We start from the raw sequence: 27476 nt of genomic DNA, 5'->3' as shown, positions 1-27476 counted from the left end.
CTGATCTGAGAAAACTCATGAGGACATTTCTAATCACTAAAACTGGGGTCTCTGTGATCCTGGGCTCTAAATTGCCCCCCTACCAGAGCAGGATTTTCAGATCCATGCTTGGAGACTCCTGCACGGTGCTAAATGACGGATTAAACTGCAGGGTGATTGCTGGATATTGATAGTAATTAATAATCGTGGAGACGACTAATGTGTCACTGGAGGGCACCATCATTAGTAACTGTTTATAATTATACTAATTACTTTGAACCTTGTCTTTTCTAAAGAGTCAGCTTCACACCCAGGCCATGTATTCCATGACTGGCAAGTATTTCGGCCACCAAATCAACTGTGGTTTCCAATGTGTTTTTTTCAGATGTAATAGTTGTATTTTCTTCAGTTTTCGAGAAGTCAAATCAGATAGAAATAAACTGAATTTTTAAGGAATGGAAAAAGTGTACACTAACCAGTGTTAATTTCATTGATGAAAACAATAATGAAAATTATTCGCAAATAAAGGGTTTAAATAGAAACCATGCAAAATTGGTAAAGCGACCCCTAGTCTTGGCAAATTTTATTGTGGTGGATTTGGTTTTAGTTATATTTCATTTATCAATATTTAAAGTTTATTTAAAGCCATTTTATAATTAGTAGAATGTCACATATTGACAATGTTTCGCATCTACAATGACAGTTAAACCTGTGTCCAAACCAGACCGCATGTCCAAACCTAATACCATGCCACAATGACAGCTCTACAGATGTTTCCTTAGGAATGGGTAGAGAGGATAGAGGTAGACCAGTCTGTAAGTGAACACTGAAAAAAAAGTCTAAAGTAGATTTAATTGACTAAATATCCTGTAATTTTTGTTCATTAAAAATATACAAAAAATTTTTAAAATCAGATGACATAATATGACTAAAACTGAATCAATTTTCATCAAAAGCCTAAGACTAAAACTAAATCAAAAGATGCTGTCAATATTAACATTGATTTGAACATGATATAAGAGACTCTGGAGAAGTTCTCTTGGGCACAATTGGCAGGAAAGGTTCTGATTAACCACAAGGGGTATGGTATCGGGGTGCCAATAACAGTTCAGAGACTCCTGAACCAAAGCTTATAAAAAGGTTTGCTTTCCATTCTCTGACTTCATGCTTCTGTCATTGGGTGGTGCAGACAGATGCTGTGTAAGTGCTTAAACAAGATAATTAATGAGGGCTGTCAAGTGTGCACAGTTAACTCTATTATCTGTGAGGAGACCTTAACTATCTTGCCGCCTGTCCCTGAGGCATCATACTGTCCTGACAGACTTTTATCTTTGTGTAAATGGTACTGATGCTGTCACAAAGCATGTCTGTTCTCACATAAGTATTCCAACTATATACACACAGCATTTGACTAGTGTCATAAACAGGTCTTCATTTTTTAAAGAGTCCCCTGTGAAAATCTAGTTCTATGGTACATAAGTCAGCAATTATCAGCAAGTCCCTGTCCGCATATGTCTTCCTATCAGTGGAAGCTGGGATACACTTATTAGGCCAGATGCAGTGCTCAGATTTCTCTGGATCTGGACAAAGCAGGATCATGGGATTTCTTGAGAATAAGAAAAACATCCAGAAATTAGATATGGGTATAAAGCAGATGTGTCATATGAGAAGAGCAACACATTTCATGTGCTTGAAGATGTTGCTGGGTGCTGGAAAGCTGTATTTTTGTACAGATAGTGAACTGCCAGCAAAGACTACCATCCAGATCTAAAAAAGTTCAGCTTTTGGAACTATTGTTGTTTGGTATATTTAAAGCCCGGATGGTTTTGGGCAGTGCCAAATTTCTCCCTTCAGCAACACAGTTGAAAACCTTCAAGGTATTCATTTGCGGAGGTTGGAAGTACGGATAGTATATACAGTCTTACGCAAGCAAAAGAGAAGATGATATGCACAACCTGATGTATCATGGTTTCATTTCTATGACAATGGTACTTATTTGTAACAGTTATGGCTGCTTAAAGAATGTTCCAGAAGTATAGTTCAGGTGAAGAATGTAGTCCAGTGATAAAGATGACAAGCATACAGGCACGTCTGCCCTATTTCAGGGCCGTCTCCTCAGACCTGCGTAAATCTGTCCTGTCGGGCTGCTGAGGTGGCACACGTCCCAGCTGAATTTGACTTGGGCTCCACTCTCCTCTTGGTCTCGCATCCAAAGCATCCCCTTTGATTAGGATATCAACATCGGCCATTGGCTCCATCACTAAAAGCCCACAGAACACAGCCTGAACCGTGATCCAAATTACATTTTGGACTCGCGAGGGGTGTTTTTGTTTTTTGTTCTTTCTTCTTTGCAGACAGCACTAGCAGCTCAATGCCTCCTGTTCTGAACCAAAATCCACAGAAGCAGGACGATAATGAATAATTTAAGCAGTAATAATAATCAGGATTTATTTTTCTTGGCACATATGGGGCTGGGGAGGGGGGAGTCTTTCCTTGAGATGGATCTTCACTTTTTTACTCTGTTCAGGATAAAGATCTTAGAGCTGCAGGAAGTGACTGGACCCGCGGGGAGCTGCGTGCCAAAGGTCGCTTTGGCCTTTTTTGAGTGTCCCTGCCCAGATCGTGCCCCGTCTGCAGGCCTGAGCGAGAGCCCAGTGCACCACACCCAGTGGCTGCATCATCAAACCATAACATGACCCATCAGTCAATCACGGTGTGGGGCTGCTCACGGTTGGGCATGGCTGACTTTCCACCTCTTGCTCTATTCATTCTCCCAGTGTTATTATTTTCGCCTTCTTTTATTCCAAATTCACCTCGGTCAGGTCAGCCAGCCTGTAATTCCACCATGACAAAAGGACAGGGAAGAAGGAGGATGACCATATGGTCCGAGCACTAGGAGCTTAGAGGCTTGGGGGAGAAGAACCTGCAGCCAGTTCACCCAAAAGAGCAAGCAAGGGGTGCAGGAGATGAGGGTCTCTCCCGGCCCCCCCACCCCCACCCCACACACACACGCATCCCCGTGGTTTGTGCCTTACCCTGGAGCTGTGCAGCTCACACAGACAGCAGGACAGGAGACGGGGGAGGGGGAGGTACCGGTGCCAGCAGCAGGTGCTGGTCCATCCTTCAGGGAGCAGGCAGCAGGCTGGGTACTGATGTGTGGCATGGAGAGGGGACTTGGCAATCTGCTACGGCAGGAACGGATGGTGGGGGAGCTGGCCAGACGGGGAGGGGGAAAGAGGCAGAGCGAGAGAGGGAGATGGACCTAGAAGAATAGTGCCCAGGTGTACCTGTTCACAGGGAAGGAACCACTGTAAGGGTGAGACCATATAAAGAATATCATAGAAGGTATATGTCATGCCAGGCCTCCTGGATGACATCACCATGGCCTTCAAATATGCAAGATAGTGGAGTGTTTGATGATAATGTGGAAGGCTTGATAACGCCATTTCAAACCTGGAATTCCTACTCCATACAACATTTCTGACTTTAGTCTACAGGCTGCACTTAGCCCACCCCCACCGGAAGATTTATGACTCTCCTGATCATTGTACGCCACCTGGAGGCTGGCCTCTGAGCTGCTATTGCATTCATTCTGCATATTGGTCTCACCTGCTCCCGTCTGCCTGTGAGGGATGCTGGTATGAGTTCAGGCTTCTCTGACCATGTGTTGGTGGCTTCAAGGCCTTCACCTGGAACAACCCCGCTGTTAAATCCCTCCCAATCCTGAGCTTTAATTTTCCAAAGAATTAACAATTACAGACGACGGACCCCAGAGGTCAGTTATTCGCAGCTGCCCATCACTCGCCGGTGCGGTGCTTGTTATTAAAGCACACCCTCATATGTTATGCAACTTCCACCAAGGGTGTCCTCAGATTAGGAAGCACATGTCCAGCTTTTTGTTGACCATTTTCAGCTAAGAAAAACACATACGGGGGAGAATATAGCAGGAAGTAAACCTGCAGGGAGACATTACGTGGGGCGACGGCGGTTGGCCGCCTAAGCATGCCCTAGGAAATGAGCAGCATCTCTGGCTCAGTGGCTCGGACTGTCACTTGCTCGTGTTCCAGATGAGAGAGCCATGTGATGAGCCTCGCTACCCTCCTGGCTTAGCGCATGCCGCCCCCCCCTCCCCCATCCCCCATCCGCCTTTCTCTTTCAACCGCAAAGTGAGACCACAAACAAAACGGTTTTTGAGATGAGCGTGTGCGGCCTGGCTGCGACCATCGTCTGGCAGCGAGCTCCGAGTCTGTGTTTGAGAAGTGAGATCTGCTCTCTGTCCCCCCCCCCACCCAGCTCGCAGCCAGGGCCTCGGATCTGGCCAACACTGCCTCCTCTTCGGGCCTCGTGCCTCTCCCCCCGCGCCAAACGGCGCTGTGAGTCTGTGCGGCCCCCGTATGTGTGATTCCGAGCACCGCCCGAAAGAAACCACTGAACAAACAGAGCAGCAGACCTCACTGTTCCCTGACATCTATACCCCATTTGGCAACGTTTGCGCCTTTTTCCCGAAAATCCCTGTTATGTATGATAGATACGTTACATAGAGACGTGTCTAAACACCACATACGTCAGGGAGCTGCCCAGACCTCAGATGACCTCGGTAGGAGTGTCTGACTATTAACTCAGTCATTCCGACTGTCCCCAGCACCGCACATCTTGTAAGCAAGCAATGCTATAAAGCTACATAAATGTAACAAAATTTAACAAAAAATATATTCATCCCCAATTTCTGTTACAATAATATGTGGTGCAAGTACAGCACTGAGAGCTGAGTCTGTGCTTTGTACCTTTACATAGAAGTTTTTCTTTTTTTTTACTCTGCTGAAATTAGCAAGGTGTTCCTTTTCAGTTAAAATATCAGAGTCAAATGAATAGGAAAAGTAAAATGTATTTAAGACTGAAACTGAAAGAGCAGCTTAGGGAAGGAACTTAAGTTTGGCTCTGGGAGCAGCCCGTTTAAGTGTTTCATCAGGGTCCTAAAGGCGAAAGCAGAGCTACAGGCCTCTGGGATCTGCAAAGCTGAAGATGTTTCTATAAGGGAAGCTCTGCTCTTTATGGGAACTCATTAACCGAAATCTGAACTGCGAAAGAAACACAGATATAAGGCAGAGAGATCTTATGGTACTGCCCAGTGCATATCGAATTAACAAGAAGTATATTTGTCTAATGTAATCCCTAAAGCTTTGCAAAGAGATGTGAATTCAAAAGAGGCAAACTATTTTTAAAGATCAGGGTTTGCATTACACAGTAGATGACTACCAGGGCAAGAATGCTAGATGATTAGAATTATTAAAACCATTCTGCGATTAAAATTCAATGCTTCTGGGCATGGTGTGACCTAAATTTACTTTATTTTATTATATATGACGGGGCAAGAAATGTAAATCAAGTAAATACATTGTAAGTGCTTATGAGCTACCATTGTGTGAATTCTTTGGTGGGGACTGGGTTAGATCAAATTTAATTATATATTGTTCATGCATATTTTAAGACTTATTTGTAATACGTATGTTATTTTCTTTCAAAAATAGAAGACTATTCTCAAGATCTTGGTACAGCACACGAAAATTATCCTGCATTCTGCTGTTTAGCCACCAGGGGGACACCTCTTGTGACAGAAACCCTTCATCTGGTTCACTCACACACCATATGGACAAAAGTATTGGGACACACCTCTTAATTATTTAATTCAGGTGTTTCATGTAGACCTTTTGCCACAGTTGTATAAAATCAAACACCTAGCTGCGCAGTCAGGTGTACTAACATTTGTGAAAGAATGTGTCATTCTGAATGTCATGCCCTGCTCGTGCCGATCCTCCTGTGTGCCACGCCCCCCTCGATACCTCATGTAGAATCCCCGTGTTACCAGCTGTTTCTAGTCTTGTTAATTGCTGTTGTGTATTTAAGTCCGTGTTAGAGTATGTTTCCCCAGTCCGATCATTGACGTCAGTCCTTCGTGTTCCTGGATGTATTCTCCCCAAATAAATCCTGCGTTTCCCCGACTCTCTGGATTCCTGCTCCTCTTTGCCCACTCCGTGCCTGTTAGGCAAGACACTGAAGAGCTCAGTGGATTCAAGCATGGTGCTGTCATAGGATGCCACCTTTGCAATAAATCAGTTAGATATTCCCTGGTGAACTGTAAGTGGAAGCATTTAGGAACAACAGAAACTCAGACCACGTTGAGTAACAGAGCAGGGTCGCCGAGTGCTGAGGAGAATGGTGCGTAAACTGTCGCTCTGCTGACTCAATAACTGCAGAGTTCCAAACTTCCTCTGGCATTAACCCCAGCACAAAAAAGCTGGGAACTTTATGAAATGGGCTTCTGTGGCCGAGCAGCTGTATGCAAGCCTAACAACGTCAAACGCAATGCCAAACATCGGGTGAATTGGTGTAAAGCACACTGCCACTGGACTTACTTTGTTCTATGGTGTGATAAATCACGCTTCTCTGTCTGGCCTCTTGATGGACGAATTTGGGTTTGGTGGATGCCAGGAGAGCGTTACCTGCCTGACTGCCTTGTGTCAACTGTAAAGTTTGGTGGAGGAGGGATAATGGTATGGGGTTGTTTTTCAGGGTTTGGTCTACGCCCCTTAGTTCCAGTGAAGGGAGCTCTTAATGCTTCAGCATACCAAGACATTTTGGATAATTCTACGCATCCAACTTGTGGGAACAGTTTGGGGAAGGCCCTTTGCTGTTCCAGCATGACTGCGCCCCAGTGCAAGGTCCATAAAGGTGGACCAGCAAGGTGAGTTTGCTGTGGAAGCACTTGACTGGTCCACACAGAGCCCTGACTTCATCCCCATCAAACACCTTTGGGATGAGCTAGAAGAGATTGTAAGCCAGGCCTTCACTTCCAACATCAGCGCCTGACCTCACAAATACTCTTATAGATGAATGGGCAAAAATTCCCACAGATACTCTCCATAATCTTGTGGAAAGCCTTCCCAGAAGAGTGGCAGCTGTTATAGCTGCAGAGGGGGGACCAACTCCATATTGGTGCCTATGGATTTAGAATGGAGTGTCATAAAGGTTCCTGTAGGTGTAATGGCCAGGTGTCCCAATACTTTTCTCCATTTAGTGTATATCAGATTGGTGTATTAGCAGTTAATAAACACATCATTTCATATTGAAAACTAAGCACATATACAAGATTCTTAAAACTCTGAAATACAGTATAATTTTGAATTACAAAATAAAATTCGATTATTTTTCAATTCAATTATTACACTACTACATTACTGTAATAAACATTATAATATTTAGTATCTATTGAAGTAAAATGCATGGCAAAAGCAGTGCTTTACATTTCTAGTTCTAAATATATTCTACATATACATTATATCATATGTATTTGTTTCTGCAAAGTAATTTTAATGTTCAAATGGCACATTAGAGTGTACAACCTCTGCAGGAATCTGTGGTGTTTATAAAGTATAAAGTTATTTTACATTTTACCTCACTCACTGAGGTCTCCTGAGGTATTTTAAAGTGTAATGAACTGCAAAAACTTCTGGGCTTCTGAAAAAGCTGATGAACAGCTGACACCCAACCCGGATAGGAGTAAATAAGGGGGCCATTTGCATAATGAAGTATTTCTTGATATGATTATGTTTTGGTTTGGCTACACCCAGGGCAGGCGTTACCCAGGCCCCTCCCTGTGCTGCCCTGCTCGCCCTCAGCTCTCCCCCACATCAGTCAGTCAGTCTGCTGTCTGTACTGTCACTGGGTGTCAGCCTCACTGTCGTCTCTGACATCCGCTGATGAGCGGGGAGGGTAACCCGCGGTGACGGCGGGCTACTCCGATATGCAAAGCGGGGCGCCTGGACAATGGCCGAGCTGTCAGAGGAGATGCCAGCATTCGCTGCGAGGGAGATTGCGATGGGGGTCACTGAAAATGTATGCAAATTTGACATTTCTAAACTAATTAGCATATTTACACATCAAAGTTCTCAAATTATTATTTTTTTCCCTCCTGTAGATGGAGTTCGGGGGTGTCTTAGTTGCTTAAACCGCCCCCCCCCCTCCAAGTCTGACATGCCACAAAACAGTAACAACTTCAGGACGAGTTCTCTTTGTCTTTAATGGCCCATCTTTTATTCCTATCACCCAGCTTTGTGTAGCCAGTGCTGGGCAGAGCACTGGGGTGTCTAAAATTACAGTTTAAATACACAGTTCGTTTCTTGATATTATACAGAGGACAGTTGGTGCTGTGTCCTTGCAGACGGTATGCACCTCATGTGGGTCCACTCCTGTGCAGCTCACTGAAAACATCAGACATCACTGGCAAAGGGATAGTCCATCCTTTCAGAGGATAATGCCCCATGTTACCCTGCACACTCATGTTGGTTTTCCATGAGCGCCATCCTTATGCCTGGCTTTTCATGGCTTTGCCATTATGCAGTTTCAGACGAAATACCTGTCTGCTCTTGAATTTATTGTCATTCGGGTTTTTGATTATTTTCCTGTGGATCTCCTAATTGTTTTACATTTCAGGTCCTGAATCAGTCAGTTCCTGTCTCACTCTCATTTATACAGACACACAAGTGCACATCATAATAAACAACCTCCACTCACCCCCCACAGTGTGTCACTTAGGTAACGGAAGCAGAACCTGTCTCTCAGTTAAGGCTGTAAGGCTGGGTCACCCACATTTAGCAGTTTTGAAACCACCACATGAACAGTGTGGTCTTGGCAGGCCTATCTCTCCGCTACGCGGCCCTTACCACCCCCCCCCTCTCTACCGTGAGATCACACACCTGCGACGAGGAAGGGGGGAGCCCACAGCACCCCACACTCTCCTCTCCCCGTTGTCAGCTGGCTGCGAAAAGAGTGGGTCACGCTCACCAAGGACCATGATTAAGCACCAACTGGGATGCGGCCAGAACTCTGGACTCACGCCACGCTGTCTGGGTCTTGGCCACGCTACCCAGCCAAGATTAACAAGTGCTGCTGAGTCTGGGCCCGACTATGCGGGTCCCGGACTCGAACGCGGCCCCAGAGGGCCTGCATCTGTGTCACCATCTAACAGTCGATCTGGCAAATTTTATTTAGTACAGTCAAGGTCCAGAATCAGAATCCACTACATTTCATAAGTACTTAACATGAACTAGGTCCATTCATGAAGCACTGTGGCCTCACAGCCCTGGGGTTGTGGGTTTGAATCCCACCTCTGATCTGTGTGTGTGGAGTTTGCATGTTCTCCCGTGTTGGCATGGTTGTACTCTGGGATTTGCCCATAGTGTGTGTCCATTGCCTTGTCACTTGGGACAGGCTTCAGGTATTTGAGTAGCTCTCCTGTGATTGCTTGTAAAGGCAAATTGCATATAACCAGTGACTCTGAATGATGCAGTGCCAAATGCATTTGACAAAAGCTGAAAGTATTCTGATACTGGAAGACAGTAACAAGGAAAGTGAAGGAAAGTGGCCATAGTCTACTATATGTGTGAATTCTCTGTAAATACTGGCTGTTCTTACATGACTTGATTCACAAGTAGCTTTACCATGATGTTTTTTTTAATTGACTGTGATTACAATGAAAAAGGCTACTAAAAATGAATTTTGTTTATCCCATTCTAATTACCATTACAAAATATAATTACAAGCTACACATATTGTCCAGGAGATACCTACACAGAGATATTTTGGTTAAGTTGTCTTTCTCCAGGTTTTTCTTTATTTTCACTTAGCTGGATTATATTCACACTCAGATTACAGGTTAACCTTCATTTCAGTGATGCATGATACATACTCACACCTGTAACATTTTAGCAACAAGGTATTTAAAACTTTTCTTGAGGAATGTAACTGAACAGAAATAAATGTACAGGGAAACAAGTTTCATGAGTGTAAAATACAAGGGCTTCCAGGTCCAGAGGACAATAAATAGGATGGGAATTGGTGTGGTGAAGTGAATTGGGAACAGCAGAAATCTGGCAGTAGAGGGAGCCGTGGACATCTGCAGCTGATAGAGCAACTTGGAGAGCACTTCCTGGAGATCAGCCCATGTGACCCCGACCATGTGACTCAGAGTGAGACTGCCATGGCATGAACATCTCAGCCTGAAACGGACTGTAGGGCTACTCATGCTGTCTGAAAAAAACTTGTTTGGTTAGCTGTGATTAATCTGTAGGGATGGTCTAAACTTCCTGAATCCAAAATTTTTACATCCAAGTAAATTTCAAACTTAGTGTCGGAGGGGCACAATGAAACAGTGAGCTATGGTCCTCGGGATTCAAATTAAAAAAGTTATGATGAGTGAAGGAAGGACCGCAGCCAAGAGACTTCCAGCAGTGCCTCCTAACTCAAAGCTACTGCCCCAATGCCTCAGCGGTCGCTGGGGGAGACAGGCATGCGACACGGCCCCTCAGCGGTCGCTGGTGGAGACAGCCGACCCCGACCCCCCATCCCTCTCGGCCCATCCTGCCCTGTCCTGTCCAAAGGGCTGAGATGAGGGAACATGTTTCTCAGGGCCTAGAGATAAAGATGAAAGCCCCCCCCCCCCCCCCCCGCCAGTGTACCTGCACCTACAGTAAATGTATGTAATATATACAGTTGTACACAAAAAGTGTGTGCGTCTGTGAATTATATACAGACGCTCCTCTACTTATGAATGAGATACATTCCAAGTGGTCGTTCGTAACTTGAAATGTTCGTAAGTCGTTATTCAACATCATTTTAAGGGTATACACAAGTACAAAGAACTAGGATGCTGGGAGTACGCACGCTACACTGCTGCATGGCGGGAGTAGCAGCCAGAAGTCGTACTACCCGAAATTGGCAAAAAAAAAAAAATTGATGTTGCGCACAGGAAACGGGAGCCCAACAAACACAATTTGAACTTACAGTCCTCTTCGTTCGTATGTCTGAAAGCTTGTAAGTAGAGGAGCATCAGCAAACTCCAGCCTGGCTCTTTACTGCTTCTCATTAATGAAAGGCTTCTTCCCTGCTTTATGGGACTACAGTCCTGCTTGCACTTCACTTAATGTTTCCCATTCCTATTGAAGGTCACTTGATGTCATCCTCCGATTCATGAGAGACTGTCGGATAAGTTACCAGTCTTCTCTGGCATTAGAAAGTCGCTTCCGCCCTTTACCTGGCTGGTTTCTGGTCGTTCCCAGTGTCTCCTGCTTCACCTTATTCTTATGTACTGCTGTCTTAGTACCTGGAAGCAACCTGCTGCTCAGCATAACCTTCTGCCAGCAGAACCACAAATAAACCAGGATTTAAAAATACAGATTTGTTTAAAGAAAATAGAGTGGCTGTATGTATTAAATTCACTAATTGTCTCCATCTGGCATTTTTTTAACACAATGAAGCAGAGAATATCAGTGATCTGTAGCATGAAGCAGGATTTCTTGCTTGGATAACTTGTTGGATTTAAGGTACACCAGTTTAAATGGACTTTTTCTTTGATCACGTACATTTAGCCAAGACTACTTTAAATCCGATATGTTATCCGGTTAAGCAACAAATCCTGCTTTGTGATACAGGCCCCGCACTATGAGATGCTAAGTGAATATTTTGATTTTAGTTTTGATTTCTGGGATTCTGTGCAATGTCATGACCTAAACTTTCACATTGTTTACAACCGGAAAGGAATATTAAAATTCTTTGCTCATACTGTTCTCCGATATGGGTATGCAAAACACTGCATGTTTTAACATGATAAAATAAATAATAACACATTATGACTTTTAAATTAACTGTATAGGTTAACGCAATAAATTTCCCAGCCCAAATATATATATATATATACTGTATAACATGTGATGTATAATGCATATTGATATTTATAAACTGGGTCATATTGCCTAAATTAAGTTAAATCAAATCAAAGGCTGTCAGCCTTTACATTATTGTATATTGTTTTTTGTAAGTTAAGCGTGTAATAAAAGGCAAGTATATTTCCCTGCCATAAAAAAGATTATAGTAACTTAGCAAACAGCAAAAGATCCACCTTGATACTTATTACTTGATTAGCATTTTTAGTTAATTTCCTGTGGATTGTGTATGGTACAGATATGCATGTTAAAAATTATGCCACTTCACTGGGTATAATTTAAAATTGGAAGAGTTTACATTAACAAATCGGCAGTACGGGGGCTCAGTGGATAGCAGCATAGCCTCACACCTCCAAGGTTATAGGGTAGAGTCTCATCATCCAGGCCTTGCTGCCCTTAGCCATGTGTCGTCTGGGATACGCTCCAGGCTGACTGTGACCCTGTCCTGGATCAGCGGTTATGGAAGATGGATAGATGATCCAAGGATAATGATCCATGACCTCTTGTGTTTCCCAGGACCTACTGCTGCAGCTCCTCTGGGTGGGGGGCAGCCAGTGGAGGTCCTGGGTCTCCGGCCTCCCACACAGAAGGCAGTGACCCTGGCCATGCCCTTTAGCGACTCCTCTGCTTTGGCTACATCATGTCCACACATATGTCCAACCTGGCTGCAGACACTATGATAAGCAGCAGTTCCATCAATAATATACATCTGTGGTCCTTCTAACTACTTTTACAGTTCCTGCATCAAGCACAATTTATATTGATCAAATACTACCTTGGATCTTCCAGCAGACAACTGTAGACTTGACTGATCTCCATGCTGTCATAATGTTGTGCTTTAAACCTTCATTGTCTCCATAACAGTGCTCACATGCTGTTATCTGTCTGTGTGTCCCTTGGGCCAGCTTGTTGGGCCCCCGTGTGCCATCAGCCCCGTCCCTGTGAGGCCCCCTGGATCTCCTGGGGACCTGAGGAAAGCATGCAGCACTACTATTCATCAGCTGCATGATCTCCTCCTTTCCCACAAACCCCTGCAATGTTCTCTGTGGCGTTTATGGGGTATACCTGAGACCTGTAACGTGGACTTTCAGTGTCTCAACAAAGCGTGTACTTTGGGATGTTAAATGTGCATATAGCTGGGGGGTGGTAATGTCAAGGAATGGCCAGAGTTGAGTGAAAATGCATGAAGATATGCCCCCCCAGGCAGTGAAGACACTGTCGACCCACTTTCTCTTCTCAAGTGGAAAAACAAACTAATTATGTGTAAATGATAATGCATTGTGCTTCAGGATTTTCCGGCCCCTCTCATTAGGACAACCCCCCCCAGCCCCGGGTCCCCTGCCCTTCTCTTCTTCTGCTTTCTGCTCTCCTTCCCCTTCTGCACCCAGCTAATGTGTGTTATTTCTCCCAGGGAGTTCTGCCCTTTTCGGGAGCTCTGAACATCAGCGGCCGGTCTGGGGAGGTTTGCATCAAACCCTCCTTCATTTGCATGAGCGGCGACTTGCGGTCACAGAGGAGTTTGTTTCCCCTGATCTCCCATTCTGAGCAGCCCCCTTGCCCTCTGCTGCCATCTGAGGTGCGGCCGAAAGCCCCCCCCCCCCTCCTCATATCCGTTCCTCCCTTTAGTCCCCCAGTCATGACAGTAGACATGATGTGCTCAGTGTACAGTGTCAGTACTCCCTCCTTAGCACGGCTCATACTGTACTGGATAGCAGCAGATCCCTGTTAGCATACAGCTTTCTTACCCTCTGACTGCATGTCCATCATTGCTAGTTTAATGAGCCTTTGTATAAATAATTTAAATAAATAAATTAAGGGCCTTCGTGTCACATCCTGCCCGCTATGTTCACGAGATTCTCCTATTTCCTCCCTATCATAATCCTAACAAGCCACACCTGTTACTCATTTATCTTACCTCTCATTCCTAACCCTCATGTTAATCACTCCCAGCTGCCTCTTGTTAGCTCTCTCATTAGTCTAGTATATACATGCTTCCCAGTCCTAGGTTCCCCTGTCCAGTCATTGACGTTGAACCCTCATGGTGTCCTTCCTAATTTCCAGTCCTCCAGTTTTGATTGCTTGTGGCCAAGTTTTTTTCCAGACTCTGTTCATTTAAGTTCATTATATACCCCGTTAGTTTTATAACATCTGCCCTAGAGTCCTTCGTCCCTCGTAACATGACACTTCATATAAATATAAATGTAATTATTACTTTTTTTCTTCTATAATTCGTATTAAATAAGAATGTTCTTGCATATAAACAAACTAAAAATCCAGTCGATGGTCCTCAAGAATCCAGTTTATTGGTCTTATTGATGTTGGTGAGATTTCAAGCTGATCTGATGAAACTCATCTACTGTGTGGCAGCTAATTAACCCAAACATAGTGGCAGAGAGAAAGACAGATCATTTTTAATTCCCCGAAAAACTTAACAAACACATGGCAGCAATTCAGACTGGGGGGTGAAAATGCTTTTATATGAATATGCAGAAAAAGTAATAAAGAGGGCACAGAGCCAATACTCCGGCATGTAGAAAGGCAGTGTTAACAGGTATGTATGTTATGTGAATTAGATGCCTAAATACATACATGCATAAACGGAATTAAAAATGAGAGGTGAAACAGGTTTGATGACAGAAAACCACGACAGTGGAGCGTTGGTATGAGGCGTGAACGTGTAAGACACTGGTGATCCATCTGCAAAGAGGCACGCACATTCTGAACAAGGAGTAACAACACTGCTGGTGTTTAGTAAAAAAAACGGAAGCATCTGTTTGAAAGACAAATTCGACCATTGCCCTCTGGTCATTAAGATCAGTGTCTAATTGCTGTGATTGCAGTGAAAGTTCTGTAATCATCCAGTTTATGTTGATCATTAAGGTTGGTTTGTTATTGTGCTATTGTGACTTTCACTCTAGTCAGGATAATTAACGCCTGGCCTGTGTTCAGGTCACAGGAAAAACCAGAGTCCTCACCTCGCCTCCATGACCAAAGGCCTCGCAAAGGCCACGGACCATGCCCTGCGTTCATAAATTAGACTAGCACGAGTTGAATAAGGCACTGAAGAAAAGCTTAACCGAAACAAAAAATTACAGTGGCCACATGAATCATAGTTCGTTTGGGATTAGTGTTAGCAACATCATATTGATCTGAAAAGTCCTGGGTGATAAAAACCAGCGCTTTGACTTCAATTTCAGGTACTCTCAGGAAATGCACATGGTCCAGCTTTACTGTTTGGTACCAAACCCCTGAAAACATCTTATTCCCATCTATGATTTCTCACGATGCATAAGAGGATGCCGTTACGGCTGCTAATTGGGGCTTGGCGATTCACAGTGATGCTGAGATTCTGTGTCTCGTTAGCAATGAAACGTGTAATACAACAGATGACACCCTCAAACATTATCCCACCTTTAGCCCAGCCATCTCACACTTACAAATGCCAAAAGGAATATTAATTCTGAAAAATACAATTTCAACCATCAGTTGCTTGAAATAACACAGAAAATGACATAAACAAACAAACCCAGCTGAAACATACTTGTTTTTTTCTTCTTGCTAAATGCAAAGAGCAGACAAAATGTTTAATTCAGACAAAATGTTATGAAAGCTATCCAGTACTGTTTTGCTATCTCTTAACTTAGTCTTTGGGGATTCTCAGTAAAAATCTATAGGCACTTTCACACCAAAGTTCCAAATTATCTGAGTCAATATATGAGGAAAATCAGAATGTGTGACAGGGGGGCCTGGGTGTTGGTGGGCATCTGGCCAAAATCACGGCATACTGGCTGCAACTCAGCGAGCACAGGGCAAAGGGTACTAGTCAGGATGCATCAGCGGCGAGCAGACATTCAGCTGAAATGTGTCCTAAAAGTAGGCCATGATCCCCGTCACTGTGTCCATTCAGATACGATGACAAAACATACACTGTAACATTAACTAAAACTTATACCAAGTGTTATTTTTGGAATGCAGCTGTGTTGATTTAGTTTAGTGTAAAGTTGTTGGATTAAGTTAGATGACAAAGAAATTTAACTGCTTTTTAAGATGGGTCCTAATTCTCTTAGCTTAGCAGTTAAATGAAAATACAGGGTATATCATCCTTCCATCTATCCAGCTTTCGATCACTTATGTAGTACGGAGTCACACAGAGGGCCTGGGATCAGGCAGCAGAGGGTACAAAGCAAGGATAAGTCCTGGAAGATGTTATGAAGGGTATCCAGTACTGTTTTGCTATCTCTTAACTTGGTCTTTGGGGCGTCTCAGTAAAAATCTATAGGCACTTTCACACCTGGTTTCTGGTTCCAAGTTCCTGGGCTATGTTGTCCTTTGTAGCTCCTGGCTGCGTTCATCTGTCATTTTCTCACCACACAACAGGAACTGTGACCTTAATGGTAAATAAGCATGGGAGATGCAAAAAGCTTGTAGGTTAAAATTCACGGATAATTTCATATGAAACCAACGCCAAGGCCAAAACATTACAGGATAAATGAGTTGTTTTGTTAGTTATTTGTTAGTTATTGGGGGGATCAATCACGAACAAAACAGGACACATCCTTTTATTTATATTCTGGTGCCAGGCAGACTGAGGCATCACGGCAGCAGCTAATAAACATGAGGATGGATTTACACAAAACTGCTCTTTACGATAATCCTTATAAGGACTGCACAATAAGCAACAACAACAGAGACAATCAATGGCAGGGAAACGCGGGGAGGTAGACAGGAAGGCTCACACACGGTAGGTCATTATGCAACATTAAAGCACGTCAGGATTACACATACAACACAGGTAAGGGTACACACGATACTCAGGAGCACAACAGGTGTTTACACTAAACATAGACATTTACTTCTAACGAGACATACACAGGGGCTATATACACGGCTTGCGGGCATGCTGGGATACGCTAATCCCACCAGCACTACAATATTTATACGACCCACAACATTTTTATAACTCATTATTAAAACTGGCCAGTGGATTCAATTAATGTTTAGTTTTCCACATAATGAAGAACGATGTAAAGAACGTTATTCCACTAGTAAGTACTGACAAGTTTCACCCCTGGCACCAGTAATATTAGACGGAAGTATATTGGTTTTCGATCTAATTTTCCAAAGCAGAAATACGGAGACACAAGCAAAAAGATATTCATTGATGAAAATCTTTGCTACTTTTATGTCTTTTCCAAGTACTTCCACGTAACTTCCAAGTTAGCACTAGTGCTTGTGGCCAACCAATCAACAAGTTATCACCGTAAGACCCTCTCCAGTAGTTTAGGTTGGAATGAAAAGTAACTAGTCTAGAGAAGGGACTAGAAATGAATTCCAGAACTGCCTCAAAGGAAATACAATTGAGCCGAGTTCCTGTAGTGTGAACACAATAAAAATTCCTGGGTCCTGAAATTAGGTTCTGGTTCCTGAAAAAAAGTCTTGCAGTGTGAAAGCACCACATACACTTGCTGAGCAGGCCCTGAGCATGGCTGGGACCTCAGTGTGCCTAATCATGCGACCAGCAGAAAGCCTTCATCTGGAGAAGCCACAAGAGGCTAATTTGAGCCAGCAGCCGCATCGAGGCAGAGAACAAGTGGCCATGTTTTTTGTCAGTGTCTTGTTAAACATGCCTCAGCACATTCCTGACTGGACAGAGCACCCATTTAATGGGGTCTGACAGCTGAGTGCCCCTGGCTCTGCCCCGTGTGCCGCCCTACATCGGTGACGCTAATCACTGAACGCTTACTGTTCACTGAGTACATGTGTGAGTGGGGGGCTGCTCCGTGTCTATGCCTGTTTGTGAGTACGTGAAACCCAGTAATTTAATTTATCCCTTGTAAGGCTGGTGTGGTGAACAACCTCACTTTGTAGAGGTTTGTTTTCTTTTACCCATCAGCATCAGATGCCCAACTCTGTGCCCAGTTGCAGCCCTCTCCTGATCTGGTGCCTGATGTGTACCCTGTGTTCTCATGCTGGCACCAAAATGGCCGACTTCTTTTTTCTGTTCTTCTACTTTTCGTTCCTGACACGTCCCATGATGTCCCATGCAATATGCTAATACCCACAATCATGTAATCATAAGAATGGAACCACCTTGACAGGGGTGGAATTTAAGAGTTTTTGCTACTAGCCAACTGGGCTTGCTCAGCAAATAATCCAGTTTGACATGCAGCTTCTTTACTAGCCAGTGGGCTAGTGTTCAGTGATTTGTATTCGCCAATCCAGTCTTTAGGGACCCACAGACAGTCCACGTTTTTGTTCCCTCCCAGCTCCAGGTAAAAAATGTGGACTGTCTGACAGAGCTCAGAGGGAGCAAAAACGTGGACCGGCTGTGAGTGAGCAAGGACTGGTTTGGGTAAGATCATTGTTCCTACATGAGGGCCCCATGTTTTGTTAAAGCACAGTATGTGTCTTCAGATGGATTTGTCATTAACATTTAAATGCTGAGCGTTTTTTTACCTCCCTTCACCATGTGTTGTTTTCTTTAAGCACTCTGGAATGTTCCGCATCTCGTGCCGAATTGCTTCCCTCCCTCTAAGGCATCATGAACTGAATTCTCCTATAACAGATTTAATTTCTTGCTTGTGTATCCTTGACAGGTTTCAGCCACTGTCTGGAGTTATGGGCTGTGGCATTGACTGATTTCTGAAACACTAATATTAATTAGCTTAACTACAAACCATCTGAACAGCTCAGACCTTCCACTGAGCCATTGTGAGGCCTGCAGCAACGATTGGCTGATGCCACAGAGCCACATAAAAGGGTAAACAATCCTTGACTTGGCAGCAAGCAATTAGAGAGACGGTTTTCATGGTGGCTTGTTTTCAATGCGTGGATTTTTGGGAAACAGCAATGCTGTCTCACCCCCCCAGTGTCCGTCTCTCTCTCTTTCATTTAGGTATAGCAGACACCCATGGTCTGCCAGTATTTGGCCCAATATTAAATCCATAGCATGATAAGATCCTGAGCTACAGTGCACCGCAGGGTGTTTATATTGTATCATTTAATTACAAATAAACTCAGTGCTACAGTTTCAGAGTGGCCCATCAGAGGCTCTCTGAGGGTTATTACATGGATCTTTAGTGACTTCATAATGAAGACAAGCAGAATCAGCCAGACTAGTGACCCCATTTCAGTTTGAAGGTAAGGCTGACGCAGCACGGTGAGAGATCTAGAATAGGTCAGATGTTTTTCTTGTTCCTTCTTTCTGCACCAGCTGAATCAACACTAAAAGCTGTGGACCAAGCCCCTCGGAAGGTTCCGGAAGCATAACGGAGGAACTAAGGGGATGCCGGCAGGGGTGAAGAGGGCAGCCCCACATTCCCCGCCAGCTTAACAGGGCTGCCCAGCAGGAGAGAGGTATGTCTTTGTCCTGCAGGCCAGCCTGGGGCAGTAAGAAGGTGATGCTGTATGAGATGTATGTGCCTCTGTCTGTCTCTGATTGTATGTCTTTTTTCCCCCTCTCCCTGTTCCTGCTTCAACACCTGAAAGCTCGTTTTCTTTCATCTTGCGGCCAGTCGTTGGGGGTCGCTGGGGGTCCGGCCTCCTCAGTATGCCTGCAGCACAGCCCGAGATCTGGTTCCTTTGGGGAATACATGCAAACATCTGGGCTGGTGAGTGTGCAGGAGAGCCACAGAAAAGTAAAACTCCTGGATCTGCTGCGCACATTTCCTGTGTTCGAGGTTCAGCTTTTCCTCTCTCTCTTTCTGCCTTCCCCCATCTCCTTCCCTCCCTCCCCGTCCCCCACTTCTTTGTGGCTCTCTCTTCTTTGTAATGGTCTGGCAATCAGACAATCCCTAACAGTCACCCAGACCCCATTTCCTTTTGTTTCAGTAGCGTTGCGTTCTCCTTGGCTTTTTCTTTGTTTTGCTTTGTTGTGCCAAAGTAGCCCACTCCCCCACCCGAGGAGGTGCTGGACTGTAAACAGTGACCGTGCAGTCTTGGGGGGTGGGGGCAGGCGGCCGTGCTGAAGGGGATTCCTCCTACGCGAGAGTGGGCAGGAGTGGGTGACAGGAGGCCGCAAGTACAGCACCAGGAGCAGGTATGTGATCTGAGTCCCCTCACTCTCTCCCAGCTCTCTGCTCCTGCCAGCTAAACTTTCAGCAAAAACCTGTCCAGGACCTTAGGATGGTGAGGGGGTGACTGCTGAGCATTTAAATAAAGAGCAAAGATAAGTATTTGTATCCTGTCTGTCTCTTTCACTTCTTTCCTTCCATACTTATTGCAGTGTGGTTCTCAAAACAGTAGAGATGCATCTACAGCTGCCTCTGAAAAGGTGTCTGTTGTTTCTTCAGGACATTGTGGCATATTAATGTCCTGTTTCTGCAGCATTCAGAAGAACAAGCTTGAATTTTGATTAATTGTGAGCGAGAGGAAGCCTGGAATCTAGATCAGCTAGATGTTTGTTTCAGAGCAGGAAGGCCGAACTACTAAACGTGGGCAATACAGACAGTGGTCAGAGCTGCAAGATCATCACCCCACATCATGCTTGGTGAAAGGTGGACATCTTCCCTTGCCTTTCCACGAATGTGCTGCACTATTTCTGTCATTTATTAGGGATGATGCCTTTGGCGTGATGAAGAATGCAGATGAGCACTACAAAATAGACTTCAGCTGGTAACATGGGAATACAAGGAGTTTTTGACGATATGGAATAGTTGGGGGGGGGGGGGGGTCATTTCCTTTAACCTAGACTGACCCATAATTACCAAAAATCAATGTGCGCTTTTGACACAAACTGAATACCAGCTCTATGTTTGCAATTCCATGAAACACCGATCTTGGTATTTTGATGCAGATTTATGTTGGTCTATATTTCTCCTCTGCTCAGTGTCTCTGACACCTGAAAGACAGAATGTATGTCCTCAGGGGAGGATGTGACAGAACCGTAACAGGAAACATCCTCCTATCATTGCCAACACCCCCCTGAGGTCATCCAGTTTAACCCTTTACTTCCTGCAAAAAAAAACCCGTGTAAAGAAATTAAAGAACAGGAATTTGGAACAGGAAAATTAAACAGGATTTATATATTTTTTGTAATTTATTGCACATTAAGTAATATGCAATAAATGATATTTAAAAATACTTGCAGATTGTGTGTAGTACCTCCTGCTGTTTCTTGTAATAAGAATTAAATATTATCAGATGTATTATTTTTTCTTATTTGCCTCTTTTCTGATTATGCAGCCGTTAAACTACATTCGTCAGAAATCCTAAGGAAAGACTGAACACATCCATAGCCCACATCATCCCCCAAAGGAATCTTAATCCCACGACTGACCTTCTAAGCTTCATCAGTCCCGGCACCTTTCATACCGAACATCTACCTTCAGAGCCAGGATGGAGATGTTCCTGCTCTGGAGAGGATTCTCATCCCTGCTTGGTCTCTTTCCACTCTGCTGGGCACAGAGTCTTGTCCAGCTGAATGTAGGACTGCAGGTTGGTCGTGGGCAGTTTGTTTACGTGACCGGCGAGGATCTACGGTTTGATGTCCAATATAACGTGACATCCTGCAAGGTGGAGGTGGTGATGAACGAGCCCGTGACGCAAAGAGTGGGCGTGTTCACTCCCCAGGTAGGTAGGAGAACCACGAGGGTCCATCAGATCAGACCAAAGGGTTAGGGGCGTAGGGGGGACAGGGATACCCTGACACATTCAGGGGGCCAGCTCTGTACAGGGGCCCTTGAATACATAAATGTATAAAATTATATAATGTAAGAGAGAGCCCAAGGTGACATTTTCTCACTGTGCACAGAATGTCTCGCTACTTCCCTGCAAAGGACAAATCAGTTTTTTGAGTATTTCAGGTGCACTGCAAGGTATCACAGACTGAGCTCTGTTCTTGATTCACGATACCAGAAATATATTGGTGTGTTTCTTAGGTTTTCGACTGCCACTTCTTGCCAGATGAAGTTAAATACACCCATAATGGCAGCCCATTGCTGCAGGAGGACACGGTCATGCTGAGAATCTATAGGTGGGTCATGGGTCCCGTGCTTCACCTCTATCACTGTCAAAAGACTTTGCAGCTTTGTCCATACAAAACTGGAATTAAATTAAGAAAGTCATGCTTCTTTAATATATTTGTTTAATTTCAAAGTATGCAGAAATGTGAATATTTCAGACCGTTTTACCAAGAATGCATGACTTCTTCTGGGTAATGTTTACATCTGTCAATGTCTATGGATACCAGTTTTTTTTATTTTTGCCCAAGGTTTACCGATTCCGAGACTTTCATAGAACCTGTGTCAGTGAGGGTCAGGGTTGTTGAGCCCCACAACAGTCTTATCAAGTTTGGGAGCGTGCCTGTGGAGGTTCAGAAGTTCTACGGCCTGTCCAACACCTTGGACAGCAGAGTTCTAACATTCCAGAACAGACCGGGATATATTTGTAATGTCAGACTCCTCACTTCTGAAACTAACATGCCAGCACTTGGGCAACTGGTCACAGATGATTCCGTCAGCACAGTCCCAACGACAGATATGGAGCAGACACCTACATCCAACACAGGGCCCAGAAGAGGTAAGTTGGGTTTTTTGAGGCCAAATATACTGAGACAAATTAAACAGCAGTCTCTAAGTTTTACATGTGAACTGCATAAACACGAAGCTGGAGTCTGGAATCAAGGCCACAGTGTCAGAGCTGTTAGGCTATGGTGCTGTATACTGAGAGGCTATGGGGCTGTATACTGAGAGGCTATGGGGCTGTATACTGAGAGGCTATGGGGCTGTATACTGAGAGGCTATGGGGCTGTATACTGAGAGGCTATGGGGCTGTATACTGAGAGGCTATGGGGCTGTATACTGAGAGGCTATGGGGCTGTATACTGAGAGGCTATGGTGCTGTATACTGAGAGGCTATGGTGCTGTATACTGAGAGGCTATGGGGCTGTATACTGAGAGGCTATGGTGCTGTATACCGAGAGGCTATGGGGCTGTATACTGAGAGGCTATGGTGCTGTATACTGAGAGGCTATGGTGCTGTATACTGAGAGGCTATGGTGCTGTATACTGAGAGGCTATGGTGCTGTATACTGAGAGGCTATGGTGCTGTATACTGAGAGGCTATGGTGCTGTATACTGAGAGGCTATGGTGCTGTATACTGAGAGGCTATGGTGCTGTATACTGAGAGGCTATGGTGCTGTATACTGAGAGGCTATGGGGCTGTATACTGAGAGGCTATGGGGCTGTATACTGAGAGGCTATGGTGCTGTATACTGAGAGGCTATGGTGCTGTATACTGAGAGGCTATGGTGCTGTATACTGAGAGGCTATGGTGCTGTATACTGAGAGGCTATGGTGCTGTATACTGAGAGGCTATGGTGCTGTATACTGAGAGGCTATGGTGCTGTATACTGAGAGGCTATGGTGCTGTATACTGAGAGGCTATGGTGCTGTATACTGAGAGGCTATGGTGCTGTATACTGAGAGGCTATGGTGCTGTATACTGAGAGGCTATGGGGCTGTATACTGAGAGGCTATGGTGCTGTATACTGAGAGGCTATGGTGCTGTATACTGAGAGGCTATGGGGCTGTATACTGAGAGGCTATGGGGCTGTATACTGAGAGGCTATGGGGCTGTATACAGAGAGGCTATGGTGCTGTATACTGAGAGGCTATGGTGCTGCATACTGAGAGGCTATGGTGCTGTATACTGAGAGGCTATGGTGCTGTATACTGAGAGGCTATGGTGCTGTATACTGAGAGGCTATGGTGCTGTATACTGAGAGGCTATGGTGCTGTATACTGAGAGGCTATGGGGCTGTATACTGAGAGGCTATGGTGCTGTATACTGAGAGGCTATGGGGCTGTATACTGAGAGGCTATGGTGCTGTATACTGAGAGGCTATGGTGCTGTATACTGAGAGGCTGTGGTGCTGTATACTGAGAGGCTATGGTGCTGTATACTGAGAGGCTATGGTGCTGTATACTGAGAGGCTATGGTGCTGTATACTGAGAGGCTGTGGTGCTGTATACTGAGAGGCTATGGTGCTGTATACTGAGAGGCTATGGTGCTGTATACTGAGAGGCTATGGTGCTGTATACTGAGAGGCTGTGGTGCTGTATACCGAGAGGCTATGGTGCTGTATACTGAGAGGCTATGGTGCTGTATACTGAGAGGCTATGGTGCTGTATACCGAGAGGCTATGGTGCTGTATACTGAGAGGCTATGGTGCTGTATACTGAGAGGCTATGGGGCTGTATACTGAGAGGCTATGGTGCTGTATACTGAGAGGCTATGGTGCTGTATACTGAGAGGTTATGGTGCTGTATACCGAGAGGCTATGGGGCTGTATACTGAGAGGCTATGGTGCTGTATACTGAGAGGCTATGGTGCTGTATACTGAGAGGCTATGGTGCTGTATACTGAGAGGCTATGGTGCTGTATACTGAGAGGCTATGGTGCTGTATACCGAGAGGCTATGGTGCTGTATACTGAGAGGCTATGGGGCTGTATACTGAGAGGCTATGGTGCTGTATACTGAGCCACCACAACAGCCATCGTGAGCCATTGTGAGAATTTACACTCGGTGTCCAGTCACCTGGAAATGAGTTGATCATGTTTTGCACAACAGAATTTATTGCCCATATCCACACACACACATTCTCATGTAACTAAGCTTTAGTCCATATAGTGGAACGATGCTTTTATCAGGACAATAACAATGTCCTCTACACGACTGTGCTTAACCTGTGCTGGGCTGCATGTGGTACAAATTCCAGAGCTTAGGTTGTGTCCTTAGCTAACATTTAAAGCGTTTTTCAAACATATGTAAATTGCATTTTGCAGTTTGCTTTGACATAACGGATTATTTTTTTCAGGCCGGCAGACAGGACTCCTATGCCCTGGAAATAAGCCCTGTGCCCGCAATGCTAAGGAAGTCAATTTCCTGAAGGTCAACTGTGAGGAATTTCTTAATTCTCACTTCAAGTACCAGCACCTCAGCCCTCCGTCCCCCGAGACTGACTACATCCCTATCAGGGTGGAGCTACGGGACCACAGCTCAAGGGCTCTTTTGGAGGTGGGGGGGGGGGGCAACAGATCACTGCTGCACACATGTGAAAACCATCTATAACCTCTTACCATGCACAGGCTGTGCGAAATCCAAGAAAAGCAAAAAACATAAAAATCGTTTAAAAAAAAAGCGTTACATAATAGATGGATAGATCATAGTACAGATTGGTCCATTGTGACTAAGTGGTGACCAAGTCATAAGTCATAACATAGTTATTAATGTTAATAATAATACTATTCCATTGTGGTCTGTGTCTCTGCGAACTAGGCTGAGAGTGTTTGGATCCCAGTCCTGATCCGGGGTGCCTTACAAAACCAGCCTCCCCATGCCGCGTTCATGTCTATGTTCATCCTGGAGGTGGACCAGTTCATCCTCACCCCCATGACCACGGCCGCGCTCGACGCCAAGGACGATGAGACTCCACAAGCACAGCTTGTTTTCAATGTCACCAAACCCCCATCTGAGGGATACATCACGCACTTAGAAGACCACACCAAACCAATCACCTCCTTCACCTGGCAGGATCTCCACGAGATGAAGATCGCCTACCAGCCCCCCAACTGCAGTCACACTGGCAGAAGGAACTATGAGGTATTCTATTCGAAAGTACACGAGTTGTGAAATGTGGACATTCAGTGATGGTTCTCATGGTCAAAACTTTGTGAGGCTTGAAGGTTCTACAATAGACTAATCAAGGAACCACAGAAAACTATCTCTAAAGGGTGTCTGCCTACTTCATCATTTCTTTAGTCCAAGAATTCAAAAAATAATAGCCCCTTCTTATGATTCTCATGCAGTGATACCTTTCCATTCTCTTCAGGTAGAATTCCAAGCCATCGACAGTACATTTGTCCCTAGTCCTGCCATCATGGTTCACTTCTCAGTACGGACGGCAGAGACAAATGCCCCTCGTGTCTCCTGGAATATGGGTACATTAATATGTTGCAGTATAAGTGTTTTCATCTGGCAGCATTTTCCTGCTTGTCACAGTCTTTATGTACCCTGCATGTACTGTTTCGGCTATTCTGAGAGGCTCAAAGGCAGCACAGTTCATTTCTCATAGACTATCATTATATGCTGCTCTGTTTTTCAGGCATGGATCTGCTGGAGGGTCAATCCAGACCAATCACCTGGGAGAATTTGCAAATTGTGGACAGTGACAACATTGGGGCGGTGTACCTGGTGGCTGTGGAAGGCCCTTTACATGGACAACTGAGTGTTCGAGGTGAGCGCCGGTAAAGGGCTGCAGGGCAGTTTACCAGGCAGGTACCCACTAGCCAGCAGAGCTACGACAGGGCAGAACGCTTCTGCCAATTTCTATGTTTCATTGAACACTCTGGCAGTTGACTTCAGTAAAGGGCCATTATCACATTGACAAAATAGGTTTCATGCTAAGGTTGCGGATACAGAGAAAGAACATTAGAATCAACATAAATACAGGAAGAATTTGGTTACAAAAAAGTGGCCTCCGGATGACCTTGTTGGGATGGCAGGATCACGGCTTCATCTGGGAGTGCACCATGTCTTGGGAAACACATGCGGAGTGGCATGCACATGTTTGCTAATCGGGTGTAAAACACACTGTTGGCACTCTGCTGGAGGGCCCCGTCTGCGAGGATGTCATCTGAGAGGCAACGTATGTCCTTCTGTTTCGCCGCTCGACAAAGCGGCCCGTTAGCGCAGCGCATTGCGTAGGCCTGAGCCGTTTCCCAGCGCTACGCCAACCCAGCCAGATGTGCGATATGTTTTTTTTATGTTGCAGTCAGCAGGGAGCTAAGCACTGTTTAGTCTATCGTTGATTCTTTGGACGAAGTCATTAATACTCTTTGAGGCAATTTCTTCACGTTTACACAACGATTTTCAATGAGGAGTATAATTTCCTCTTCCTGTCTTATGAGTGCGGTGCCATTTTAAATGAAAACCTGCTAATTAAATGAGAAAAAATAGACCCAACTCTGCAATATGGAGTGATTGCTGTTGCTTGTGATCGTAGCTCCCATGCTGATATCTCCTAGACCAATTCCTTCTCACAAATGAATAACAACAGCTTCTTCTAAATGCACACTGCACCATTCCCGTAGTTGTTGTTTATGTCTCTGCAAAAGCACATGGATTTCTGACTTTTCTGGGCAGCAAAACTCATTTCCGAATGTCTGGCTGACCCGCTTGCTTTTAGACACCTGTTTGCTCTGTAGCCTTGATCAATTCACTTTCTAATGCCTGCTGCTCAAAAACCACATGGTGTCTCTGGAGGACTTCTGAGAGGGACTGGGAATCGCTCACCGCAGACCTCTGGAACTCTTACACTAGGGAGAGTCAGCATAGGTTTGATCCGACGCCTTCAGCCAAATGGAAACCAGCCTGTACCTCCACTCTGTGTCCTCCATCTTTGGTACCTGTATTAAGTGGCTTTATATTTTTGGGCCTGATGCCCACAGCCACCTTTGGGCCCAATTACCAAGTGTTTTTTTCTCTGTTGGACTTACGGCCATTTCCCTTGGTAAAATTGCTAATTAGGTTTATAGTGAGACTATCCATCACTCAATCTGTCTGGCGACCTTGTCCTTCTGTCTCTCTGGCAAGCAGGAGCGGTCCAGCCTCGCTTTGGGCTGCGACTCCCCTGCCTGGGAAGAAGGCCATCTTTCTTTCTGTTTTTATCGAAGGGGGACAGAACGAGTGACAGCCAACTCGGGGGCTTTTAGAACAG

The 27476-nt window shown here is 44.9% G+C and overlaps 1 protein-coding gene across 4 annotated transcripts in view; it reads left to right on the top strand.

Annotated features, from left to right (window-relative positions):
• frem1b (Fras1 related extracellular matrix 1b) overlaps nucleotides 1-27476 on the top strand; it is a 66125-nt gene that overhangs the window by 15510 nt on the left and 23139 nt on the right. Inside the window, exons 3-14 of one of the 4 annotated variants that reach the window (XM_072699575.1) lie at nucleotides 18353-18516; nucleotides 18970-19112; nucleotides 19245-19366; nucleotides 19642-19794; nucleotides 20165-20251; nucleotides 20940-21326; nucleotides 21635-21729; nucleotides 21967-22274; nucleotides 24576-24775; nucleotides 25037-25360; nucleotides 25590-25698; nucleotides 25863-25994. In XM_072699575.1, coding sequence (XP_072555676.1) covers nucleotides 21093-21326; nucleotides 21635-21729; nucleotides 21967-22274; nucleotides 24576-24775; nucleotides 25037-25360; nucleotides 25590-25698; nucleotides 25863-25994 — 1402 coding nt within the window. In that variant the 5' untranslated portion in view covers nucleotides 18353-18516; nucleotides 18970-19112; nucleotides 19245-19366; ... (1 more) ...; nucleotides 20165-20251; nucleotides 20940-21092. Of the gene's footprint in view, nucleotides 1-18352; nucleotides 18517-18969; nucleotides 19113-19244; nucleotides 19367-19395; nucleotides 19795-19827; nucleotides 20252-20418; nucleotides 21327-21634; nucleotides 21730-21966; nucleotides 22275-24575; nucleotides 24776-25036; nucleotides 25361-25589; nucleotides 25699-25862; nucleotides 25995-27476 lie in introns of those variants that run through there. The other 3 variants (XM_023813221.2, XM_072699574.1, XR_011982653.1) reach the window with 3 other exon arrangements.

Source organism: Paramormyrops kingsleyae, chromosome 15 (assembly GCF_048594095.1).
Source record: "Paramormyrops kingsleyae isolate MSU_618 chromosome 15, PKINGS_0.4, whole genome shotgun sequence".
NCBI classification, from domain to species: Eukaryota; Metazoa; Chordata; class Actinopteri; order Osteoglossiformes; family Mormyridae; genus Paramormyrops; species Paramormyrops kingsleyae.
This window is presented reverse-complemented; position numbering and strand designations above follow the sequence as displayed.